This window comes from Triplophysa rosa, linkage group LG3 (assembly GCF_024868665.1).
Source record: "Triplophysa rosa linkage group LG3, Trosa_1v2, whole genome shotgun sequence".
NCBI classification, from domain to species: domain Eukaryota; kingdom Metazoa; phylum Chordata; class Actinopteri; order Cypriniformes; family Nemacheilidae; genus Triplophysa; species Triplophysa rosa.
In genome coordinates this window covers 369,053-381,807 of record NC_079892.1, presented here as the reverse complement: position 1 = coordinate 381,807, position 12,755 = coordinate 369,053, and the positions used below count along the sequence as shown (strand labels likewise).

Genomic DNA, 12,755 nt, shown 5'->3' with positions numbered 1-12,755 from the left:
AAATTGGCGAATGAAATTTGCATGCCGGACTCCGCCCCCGGATATCCGGGTATAAAAGGGAGACGGCATGCCTCATTCATTCACCTTTTGTTCTTCGGAGCCTTCGCTCGTGATCAACAGACTTCGCTACAAGACTGCCGGCTCTACGACGTGGTGCAGCGGACTGTCCCTTCCTGCAGCGACTTCCCCTGGGCGTCTCGGCGGTTCCAGAAGTGTTCGAGTTTTTTCTCTAAAAGAGCAAATTTCTCCAGCGTGGCATGTCCCGCTGTTCTCTTGGGTGCAACACACTCATCGAGGAGGGGGACGGAAACGATATCTGCTTCCAGTACGCTGGGGCAGATATTGTGGATACGTCCTGCCCGCACTGCGGGCAGCTGACAATTCAGACGTTGCGTCACGGGTGGTTGTGTTCCCACGGGACTCAGCCACCACCTTGTCTGCTTCCCGTTCCGTGACGGCAGGACTACGGCCCTGCCGCCCGCTACGGCGAGCAGCGAGGGTGATATGAGGATTACTGTGAGCGCTAATCCGTCAGCCACTGGCTCGCGGACCTTTTGCACCTCGCTTTGCTCGTCTGACCGTTCCCCATAAGACGGTCCGCCGTCTTATTCCTCAATTACGTATCGGACACGGTACATGATGATGAGGTGTCTGTTGCAGCATCGGAGGGTGACTTACTGGCATCAGACTCCGACGATTCCTTGAAGCTCCCTCCCTCGGGGGGTCGAGATCAGGATGAAGCGGATGTCGAAATGTCAGCCATGCTTTCCCGGGCCGCCGGCTTTGGGTTGCGGTGCGCCGCACTGCCTCTCCCAACGCTCGCGGCTGGATACACAGTTCTTCGGGCTTGAGAGCGGCTCCAAGCCGCACTCGCCCTCAGTGCCGTGTTCCCCCGGAAGTGCATGAGGAACCTAGTACGACCTGGAACGCCCCCTTCGGCGTGTACACGTCAACTAGTTCCATCACCCTTTCTTCCCTCGATGGTGGGGCAGCTAGAGGATACGTCGATGTCCCCCGGGGCTTGACCTAAACTCCCGTCCAAAGCACGTAGGCTTTTCGGCATCTGAGGTGTCGAGAGCTTACTCTGCTGCGGGCCAAGCTGTCCCCTCTCTCCATGCTATGGCCTTCCTGCAGGCCAATGCGCGGAGAGAGCTCCACGAGGGTAAGACCGACCCAGCGCTTATGCAGGAACTCCGCGGCTTCACCGACCTCGCTCTCGGGCGAACAAGGTGATCGCGCGGGCCCTGGGTCGGGCGATGTCCACACTTATGGTCCAGGAGAGACACCTCTGGCTGAACCTTGCACAGGTGAGTAACTCTGAGAAAGTCCGCTTTCTCGATGCACCCATCTCGCAAGGGGGGGCTGTTTGGTGATACTGTCGGGTTCGACAGTTAGGGAGCAGACAGAGGATATCACGTATGTCCTCCCCAGCCGTGACTCGACCGCCCTCTGGCCGCCGAGATCCCTTGCACCATCTGCTTCCCAGCAGCCCTGGTCCTCTTCGAGACATCGAAGAGGAGACCACCACCCCATCAGCAGCCGCGGCGAAAGCCAATGCGGCCCTCATGGGAAGACCCCAGGGAGTTCGAGAATACCTTTCTAAAGTTTTTCTCCCTCTCTGGGCATTTATATCAGCCGCTCTCACCCTCTACACGACGGTGTTCGGCAACTCGACGTTGCATCACGGCGAGACCCAATGTCGAGGATAATCAGCAGCCTAAGCAATCTCAATCGACGGTGCTTTGTGCCACATATCGTCTGGGTATTATCACAGCTGCTCTCACCCTCTACACAACGGTGTTTGGCAACTCGACATTGCGGCAAGACCCAATGTCGAGGATAATCAGCAGCCTAAGCACTCTCATTCGACGGTGCTTTGTGCCGCATATCGTCTGGGTATTATCACAGCCGCTCTCACCCTCTGCACGACGGTGTTCGGCAACTCGACGTTGCGGCTGTGACCCAATGTCGAGGATAATCATCAGCCCAAGCACTCTCATTCGATGGTGCGTTGTGCTACATCTTCGCCAGACAGGTAAAACTGCAGAGCCGATCTCCTCCCCGGGGGTCCCCCCCCACGGCGAAGGATCCGTACTGCCAGCCATTGAACCACCCCCGGGAGGTCGATGAAGCAGAACGTACCCCTAGCCTCCCTGTCGGTCCCTAGGAGCCTGTCAAGAGCTTCCCAAACCGTCACGGTGACTACGGAATACGGTCCGTCTCGGCTACGCGATCCACTCCCCGGACGCCCCCCAAGTTTCGGGGCATCCTCTTAACCTCAGCAGAGGCAAGGATGCCCCGTGCTTCGGGCCGAGGTCGCCACCCCTCTGGTGAGGAAGCGATCGTGCTCGTCCCTCTAGCCGAGATGTTCAACGGGTTTTACAGCCCGTACTTCATCGTCCCCAAAAGAGCGGGGGTCGCTAGATCTGCGTACCCTGAACAGGCACCTACTCAAGCTGCCGTTCAGGATGCTCACGCGGAAGCGCATCCTGGCATCTGTCAGATGTCAAGATGGATTCATGGCAATCGACCTGAAGGACGCTTACTCTCATGTCTCTTCTCCCTCGTCATCGCCCGTTCCTACGGTTCGCTTTCGAGGGTCAGGCATATTAGTACAGAGTCCTCCCCTTCGGTCTGTCCCTGTCCCCACGAGTCTTCACGAAGATCGTGGAAGCCGCCCTCACTCCCCTCAGGGAGAGAGGTGTGCGGGTACTAAACTATCTCGACGACTGGCTCATTTGACACACTCGTGAGATCTGTTATGTACACACAGGGACCTAGTGCTTCGGCACCTAGATCGATTGGGACCCAGGTCAACCGAAAAAGAGCAGGCTCTCCTCTGTGCAGAGCATACTCTTTTTTGGTATGGAACTCAACTCTGTCTCCATTACAGCGCACTGCGCTCAGTCAGTGTTGAACTGCCTGGAATATTTCAAGCAGTCAGCGGGAGGAGGCTCCTGGGTACATGGCATCCTCGACGGTGGTGATACCCCTCAGGTTGATGCACATGGACCGCTCCAACACTGGCTACAGAGTCGAGTTCCCTGGAGAGCGTGGCACACCGGCAGCAGGCGAATGGTGATTACGCTTTTCTGCAGACATTGTCTCTGCCCTAGACGCCTCCCAGGGTGTGGGGTTGGGGTGCCGTGTGCAACGGGCACGCAGTGTCAGGGCGATGGACGGGCCCCCGCCTGCGCAGGCATTCAATTGCCTAGAGTTGTTGGATGTGCTACCCGCACTGAAGGGGTTACAACCTCTCGTGCAGAACAAGCACGTGCTGGTCCGGTCGGACTGCACAACTGCCGTAGCGTTTTTAACCGCCAGGGTGGCGTTCGCTTATGGCAGCTAACACGACTCGCCCGACGCCTCCTCCTGTGGAGTCCGCAGGGCCACACATATCCCAGGTGACCTGAACCAGACAGCCGATGTGCTCTCTCGTCAGTTACGCCTCGCGGAGAGTGGCGACTACCCCCGCTAGCCAGCTCATTTGGGACAGTCAGGGCGGGCTCAGGTAGACCCCTTCGCCTCCCTGGACACCACCCATTGCCGCTAAGGTACTCCCTGCCTCGGCACGGAGGCTCTAGCGCACAGCTGGCCGTGGGACAAGCGGAAGTACGTCTTCCCAGTGAGCCTCACTGCACAGACCCTGTGCAAGGTCAGGGAAGAGGAGCATCAAGTGTACTAGTTGCGCCATACTGGCCCAACCGGACTTGGTTCTCGGAGCTAATGCTCTTGACGACAGCTCCCCCCTGGCCGATTCCCCTGACGAAGGACCTGCCTTCCCAGGGGAAGGGCACGTTATGGCATCACGGGCTAGACCTCTGGGACCTCCATGTCTGGCCCCTGGACGGAGCGAGAAGATCCTGAGTGGCCTAACCCCTGCGGCAGTTTAGACCACTACTCAGGCTAGGGCCCTGGCCACTAGGTGACAATTCGCCTAGTGGTGCCTCTTCTCATCCTGGTGCTCTTCTTGAGAGAAGACCCGCGGAGTTGCTTGATCAAGTGGTTGCGGTCCTTCCAGAGACTCGAGAATAATCTCTCCCTTTCCACACTGAACGTGTATGTAGCCGCTGTTGCCGCTCATCACGACCCAGTTGCTGGTAGTCTCTAGGACAGCACAACCTGATCATTTGGTTCCTAGGGGCGCGGGAAGGACATCACCCGCGTTCCGTACCCTCTTACGACCTTGATGCGGTCCTGGAGCCCCTCGGAGATGCCGCTCTTTCTCACTTCACGATGAAGACGGCTCTCGGGAGGACGCTCAAGAGGGTAGCGGACCTATATCGTTGTTGGGATGGCCCCTACAGAAATCATCATCAGTTTTTTCTACTTATTAGAAATAATATGCTTCTATAGGCATTTCAAAGTGGAAAAATGTTGTATTTCTCCAAAACGCTACAGTAAAATAATCCATAATGGTGTGCATATAGGTGGGATGGCCCCTAAGAAACAACATCAGTTTTTCTACTTATTAGAAATAATGTTTCTATAGGCATTTGAAGTGGAAAATATTGTATTTCTCCAAAACGCTACAGTAAAATAAGTCCATATATGGTGTGCATATAGAGTGGGATGGCCCCTATAGAAACCCACCATCAGTTTTTTTCTACTTATTAGAAATATAGTTTCTATAGGCATTTGAAGTAGAAAATATTGTATTTCTCCAAAACGTTACAGTGAAATCAATCCATATTGTGTGCATATAGTGGGGTATGGCTCCTACTTAAACCCACCATCATATTTTTCTACTTATGAGAAATAATGTTTGTGTAGTCAATTATATTGGAATAATATTTTTCAATCAAAATGCTTTCAAAAAACATACTGTAATTAAATCTGTTCAAATCCATGGGTACTGTAATTGCAAACTGCATAAACATTTTATTTGCAGGACAAAGGTCTAGAAGGCATTAAAATAATACATATTTAAGATACAGACAGAGACATTGGTTTCACAATATAACGTTACAGCAATCATAATGCAAACATTCGGAGAAAAAAACGTGCATAAATTACGACAAAAACGAGATATTCTAAACGTAAAACAAGAAATATGTTATTGACAAGAGACGCGGATCATCTACATTTAAATAAAGCTTCACAAGCGGTGTTCCTGTAATGTACCGTAAACCACTCAATAAGCACGCATCTGAACCTAAACGGCGGCTGGCTTGACCGTGTATTTTCAAACCGCGGCTGGCTTGACCGCAGTTGTATTTCATGTGGCGCGAATTAGCACGGACAAGTGAAGCCTGTGATTTTACTAAAATTTACGGACTTATATCCCTGATATGATGGCAAGGCTTTGCATATAGTATATACAGTATAGTTGTATGGTGTATAATGATTTATGACCGTGCCTGTCAGCATTTGAGACCCGCGTTTGGGGATCTTCTGTCCGGTTCACGTTACGGGAGTTTCCATTAGAAATAACAAAATGACCCAGCACCCGAAATAATATCAAAACACTTCAACACAGCCTCCATTTGCGCTATTTGTGTCTGTTTCTGTTCTTATTTGTTTCGTGTTATATCATCTGCCATGTTATCTGTGTTTATTATGCGCTACTGATGTACAGTGAAGATTCTCACCGGTGCACTGTCACAGGCCACGACTCAAAACATCAGACTCATCTGCGCAGTTGAGCAGTGCCGAATCACAACTCACGCAAAGAAATATCTCCGCACATCACCTGCAGTAGCAATTACAAACTGAGATGGCGATAAAGAGGCCAATCCTACGGACTGCCGCTTTAAAAGCCAAACTAAAATCAACAAATAATAGCCTTGCATAAGCTTTTGGATTTTCCAAGTGTTTAGTAATAAAATAGGTCACAGTGTTAACAGCATCTTCTTTAGTACGACCCCTCCTATATGCAAATTGTAATGGGTCAAGTTCAGTCTTCAAAATGAAAACCGTATAATTCTCAAAACTTTTCATCACACAGGATGTCAAGGCTACTGGCCTAAAATAATTGTTTTCACTCGAGCCTGGTTTCTTTGGTAATGGAACAATTACTGCTTTTTTCCAGAGATCAGGTATTATATGAAACAATTACTGCTTTTTTCCTGAAAAATAGCACACCATGCCATAGCAAGTTCCTCTCCACAAGTTTTAACAATAAAGCAGAGATACCATCAGGACCTGTGGACTTCTCAGTGCACAGTCGACTGAATATTAAATGAACTTTCTGGGGATCCACGATGAATCTCTGCTCTTTAAGGAGTTTTTGGTGATTTTATCAGACGATGTGTTTCTGTTATAAAACAGAACTGACAACAGAAACAGAAAATGTTATAAAACAGAACTGACAACAGAAAATATGTAAATGACAACGGCTTTATTGGGCAATAAGCTGTATGTAATGTTCAGAGAGAATCGAAATGGGTCTGAAGTTGCAACTTTTGCTCCCTTCACGAGCTCTTGGAAATTAGATAATTCCCACTTCAACCCGGAAATAATTTATGGAACAGTGCTCTTTTAAAGCCCCAGTGAAATCAATATGAAAGTTTTTTTCCTTTTATTAAAAAAAGTTAGCCTTAAGGACGCTACTTGGTGACAAAATTCCCATTCCCATTTAGACGATATACTGTATGCGTTCAAAACTGAACGTCTGGCATGTGCACTAAAAATCTAGAAATTACATGACATCACATCCAGACGCTACCTTTGCGTTTGTGGTTGGAAATATCCTACTTCCGAGGTGTCTTGAAGTATTAAAACTACTTGGTTACGTCACGAATATGTTAATTAGCATGTGACGTCATCGAGCGCCACAGTTTCACAAAATCCTAGCAGATACACTGACATCTATAATTTAATATATGCTACTATCTGGTCCAATGACCACATTTTGTCATTGAACATTTTTATTTCCGTGTGTGGAACATTTGTTGGTGTAATTCAGTTTTACTCTCTCAGAATATTTTTGGTCTTTCAACCTTGTTTACAAGTTGTATCAGTTACTTCTGAAGAATGATGAGAGAGAGTGACAGGAAGGGTCACTCCACACAAAAAAGGAAAACCTTTTTCCTTTTATATAATCTCCAAGACATAAATACAATAATGAAATACATTTTCTTCTCTTCAGATTGTCAGCTTCTTCCTGGGAATAACTTTACAACAGAATGCAACATACCGGGAAAGTTTATGTGTGGGGATGGAAAATGTATTCCTGAAGGATGGCAGTGTGATGGCTTTCCAGACTGTTTCGACAAGAGTGACGAAAGAAGTTGCTGTAAGTCTCAAAAATGGGGTTCCTGTTTATTCTCTATCACATTACATTTCCAAAAATGACCACTAGGATGCTCGAAAGCACAGTTTTGAGATCAAATCTGAGAACAAAGATCTAGAGAGAGTTATATAGATAATTTATTTAGTTGTGTATTTTATCATTTGTGCATCTAAATTTTTTAATTTTTTATTTTAAAGGATTACGCAATTACATGAAGTTAGTAAAAGGCAATTTACCGAATGATTCCAATAAAACAGAGCATGCACAGTCATGTAGAAAAATAGATATGCAATAGTCACTGGTCTAATCTTCTCTTTCCTTCTTATAGCTCTACTACAGCGTTTTAATCATGCCACGCTCAAAAACTCATTTAAACTGTTTGCATCCTAAATAGTGCATTTATTGCAAAAAACAATGACTGGCACAGATTATTGACACTATACCAATATGTTTATAACACATGATGGCCTTTTTAAAGTGTTATCAGATCTGAGCTGTCTGTTTCGTCATGCTGTTCTGCTTCTTTCTCGTGCAATATAACGTATGAACAGGTCATTACCATACCATACCATATTTAAATAAAATACATTACTTACAGTTTGCAGGATTCTTGTTTAGTCCATAACTACTGCCATGTAAGTCAACACTGACAAGACTTGGACGTTGGCTAAAAATGAACAATCCACTTCTCTCTGACATGGGAGTCCTTTGGAAGCCTGTGCAAAGACACTTGTTTTCCACAGCCAGGAACAGCACAACGTTTGTGTGGCATTGCAATCTTACTGATATTACAAGCTTTTGGTGAACAAGTCCTGCTTTACATCCACTCGCTTCTCAGTCAGACTGAACGTCAGTGCGTGGAGCCAAAGATGTGATAATGTAAAAGTAGTAGGCAAGTCTTATAAATATTAATTTCTTTAGTGACATCACTAATCCAGCCATTTCTACTTTGGGTTTCTCCGAAAAAAAGATTGTATATATGCTTTTGTTATTGATGACGAGGGCGTTTTAAGATTTGAAACTAGCTTGGATGATATAAATGATACCAGTACCTCTTATATGTCACAAGATCAAGGGAAATTTGGTCTGTCATGTCATGACCCCTTTAAAGCACATGTTCTACAATAATTGTCAGTGGCTATGTTTACATGCACCCATTTTTATCAATCCGAATGAATGCAATCTGATTGCAGATCATTTCATTTCATGTCCCCTAAATGTTGCTATATGATTCGAAAATTTGTTTACATGTATATGAAATATATTCCGAACAGAACTTCTGTGCAAGTGCACAGCTAGGGTTGCAGAATTCACGTAACAAATCCAGGCTAAAGGCCATTCAAAACGATCCAAAAACTAGCTCAAATGACCTCGCATAGCCCAAATATCAACATCTGGTGAACAATATTATTCTTCTTTTAGCCCGGGGGAAAAAAACAACTGCAAGAACCATTAAAAAACTTCCTGATCATCCATGTACTTTAGACGTAACGGGACCTGGCAACAGTGCACACGCTTCTAACATCTCACTTCAAACTTCATCTCTTGATGGATGTATCGGGGCTCGACATTAACGCTTGTCCGGGACAAGTAAATGATTTGTATGGGCACATGTGAAAGAATTTTACTTGCCCGACTTGAAAAAAAAAAAAATGGTGCTACGAAAAAATTATATGTTAAGAATAATAAGAATAGGTGCATTAGAAAGAGCTGCGTGTTTGTTTGAATTGTGTTTGTCTTGTGTCTGGGTTAATATGGCGCAGCGCATTCAGTCCATATAACTAGATACGGACGCGGAATCCTGTTATTTAAATATGTTGTCCTGGCCTTGTCGCCCCCGAAAATAACAAAGTCCAGGAGGGTGGTGAAGTGGAAGCGGAAGGGGGGAGGGACGGAGGGCCAGGCCCGTGCAGGGGAAGCCTGGACTGTAGTGCAGGCTGGCTGGGCTGGAAGCCTGGGCGTGGCAGGCGGGACTGGAAGCCTGGGTGTGGCAGGCGGGACTGGAAGCCTAGGCGTGGAAGGCAGGGATGGAAGCCTGGGCGTGGCAGGTGGGGCTGGAAGCCTTTTGATAAGCACGATCTTAAGTCATCAAATAATGGTTTGAGTTTCGAGGATGAGAAAATTGTATATGTTACAGCGAATTAACTCAACTCAACTCAACTCAACTTTATTTATATAGCGCTTTTACAATTTTCATTGTTACAAAGCAGCTGCACATGAGACACATTGACTACAAGCAAAACAATCAAAGTTATGTCAGGACCCGGCCTCGAACTCGGGTCTCTGGTGTAAGGGATAATCACTACACCAGTCGAGCCACGTGGTATTAGATGGAACCCAGAAGATATATAGAGAGAGAGAGAGAGAGAGAGAGAGAGAGAGAGAGAGAGAGAGAGAGAGAGAAGGGGAGTGAAAGAAAAGATAATCGCATTAGAAGAGGTAGAGGGAATTACACAACGTTGACTGTTACACAAGACCATATCAAAGTTGAGAATAGAGCTCTAACATCTTATATTGCAATACGTGAGGAGTAAAGCTTTGTTCGTGCTATAATGCAGCGCTGAAAGATCAAGTCTGACCACCAGAGAAGCCTCCTTGATCAGATAGAGAACGATGATCCACCTCAGCTGTTCAAACATTAGGGTTATGACTTCTTAAATCCCAAGTCTGTGCAGACAGCGGAAACGCGTGCACTGGGTGTTGGAGGTCCACAGGGTTGTATTTATCATCCATGCTGACACCTTTTCATCAAAGCAGTGTCCATCAAACCTCAGATGAAATTTGACAGATGCATTGGTTGAGCCACACTGGATGAGGGTGAGCGGCATATTGATATACATAAATATGACATGCTAACAAATAGCAGCAATTGTTAACAAATTCATGCTTTATATTAAGCCGTTATGAGCGAAAGAGTAATAAGGATGGGCTCTGACTACAACTCAACCTCAGTTTTTGCTCTCTAAGCTTTTGACCACTTCTTTCCACATGCCAAGACGCAGATCTGACAAGATGCATTTTGTTCCTATACTGTTTTTGTTGCTGGTACTTAGGCCTATAGTTATATATTAAAACATGCACCAAATATTGCATCCAGTATTTTTGCCTTTTCATCATATTTAATTCAAAGGGATATAGTCTTTTTAGTTGAATTTTATATTTCTTAATGCGTTAGTTTACCCAAAAATGAAGTAGTTGTTAATTTACTCACCCCAGTCCCCCAATAGGCTGCATCCAATATGGGGGTGGTATCGTTTTTCAAGATGTTTATGAAGATTTGGTTGAATTAATGAAAATCAATAACGCTAATAATGCCCCTTGAGACATTAAACTGGCGTCTTATAAAGCAAACCAATTGACCTGTGCAAGAAACTAAACGCTATTATCGCATCTTCGGGTGAATTCCAATCGTATTCATGTGCCCCACGCACTTAGAAGGGCGGATCCTTTGTAGTGCGAGTTCTGGAGGGAGATGAGCAGCTGTTTTTCGTAAATATAGCCGTTTAAATCATACATAATGAATGCAGTAATAAAACCACAGTTTTTCCCTTATATGAGACAATCGTTCACGTGGTGTACCCTTCCTGCAATTACTTCCAAGGGCACAAGACGCATTTAGAAAGCGACCTATCGCGTGCGCAAACCGACTGCCTGTGGCTGTGAATTGCCGATTATAACATTGTAAATAACATTAAGTACTGTATCATCTTTACTTGTATTGAATGTAGCAGAAATATTGTACAAATTGTTCAATATTATTATTATTAGCATTTCCTCCAACTGAAAAGGTCAAGCCGTGGCATACTGATTCCAGTGTTTCTTTCCGCTAGGATTTAGTGAAACTGTGGAGCTTGATGACGTCACATGCTAATTAACATATTCACATCACTTAATAATACTGCATTCAAGACACCTCTGAAGTAGGATATCTCCCAACACAAACCCGAAAGTAACGTCTGGATTTACTAACATTAAAAGTATTTAGTAACATTAATGTTACTAATGATTTAGTAGCATTAAAACATTACAAGTATCTTTTAACATTAAAAGAGCACCGTTCCTTGTCAAAGACGTTTTTATTGAAGACACAAATTAAGAAGAGTTACAATCATACATAATTGTCTCTTTTACCATAAACATACAAACAAATAAGGAGAAAAAAAATTATAATAATAAATAAAATAAAAGGAGGAAAAAAAACATTATTAAACAAATGTAGGCTTTCCATTTGGCGTCTTTGACTTCTCCCTACCGTCTGCTGCTCACTAAGAGTTGCAAACTTAGCAACAATGGCTGGACAAATTATGAATGAATGGCGGGGAGGATTTTCGATGTGGTGGCCCGCCACAGCGAAATGAATGTAGCGGAAACACTGTGATTCTCTATTGGTCATACGATACGAATTTGCAGGTATGAGTTAACCAAACTTGACTTGTGGAATGCAGCAAAATGTTTTTTGTTTTTTTCGCAGGAGCTTGCATTTCTGATCTAACACATTTGCATGCGTATGAACGCAAGTAAACGGAAAAAAAAGACCCGCGTGACTGTGGAATAACAGGGAATGTTCTCAGAACTAAAAGTACTCTAAAAGTTCTGTCAAAGTAACATTAACACCAAAAGAGCATTTTATCAACACTATGTAATTGCTAACTCTTCAAAACGCAAAAATATTATAAAAACGTTGGTATGAAACAATTTTTACACTGTTGGCGAATGTTTAAAAACATTCAGAAATTACGTTTTTAGAACGTAATGGGAATGTAAAAAATGTTTTTAGAACATATTTTGTTGGTTGTGTAATCAGTCCACCACTACCTGTGTGTGACATGATACAATGTTACATATAACATTTTAATAACAATAAAATTGCACACACAATGACAAAGTAAGCAAAGACGTACATCCGGCGCACATAGCGTCCACAGGGAACAATTGCGTTTTCCGCTCGGTTGCTTCAAAATCCACAAAGGATTACGGTCAACGACGTGAGTCAAATAATCCAAACACTACGTCATACATCGACAACCAAAAAGGAGAAGCGCTTCAGGCAAGAGTCCTGCACGGGTCCTATTTGGTAAACACCCGACTAGGGTTGGGAATCTTTCAATTTCATCGATTCCGATTCCAATTCTGATTCTGCTTATCGATTTCGATTCTTATCGATTCCCAGTTTCGATTCCACAGTTGAAGTAAAACATTTAGATATCAACCTGTATGGTCATTTAGCCTGCTTATTGACTTATTTGCAAAATATATATATGTATATATATATATATATATATATATATATTGATGAGCACCGTTTTGTGTATATTTAAACATAGAAACACACCTTTTCTGATTTATTACAATTTGTATCATCATAGTTGAACTACATCATGGTTAAACTGCAGTTACTATAATGCAACTATGGTTAATTTGTGATTACTGTGCCTTAATGCAAATTCTATAGCTAAACTATCGATAATTTTCATAAGGGCTTTTATTGAGATATCAGCAGATCATGCAACGCATGTACTTT

At 44.5% G+C, this 12,755-nt stretch overlaps 1 protein-coding gene across 1 annotated transcript in view; it reads left to right on the top strand.

The window, feature by feature from the left end:
* ldlrad3 (low density lipoprotein receptor class A domain containing 3) overlaps positions 1 to 9,466 on the top strand; it is a 36,625-nt gene extending 27,159 nt beyond the window's left edge. The window contains exons 2-3 of the mRNA XM_057330407.1: positions 7,091 to 7,237; positions 7,563 to 9,466. Of these exons, the coding sequence (XP_057186390.1) occupies positions 7,091 to 7,237; positions 7,563 to 7,624 (209 nt within the window). The 3' untranslated portion in view covers positions 7,625 to 9,466. The remainder of the gene's footprint in view (positions 1 to 7,090; positions 7,238 to 7,562) is intronic.
* Positions 9,467 to 12,755: the final 3,289 nt, after the last annotated feature.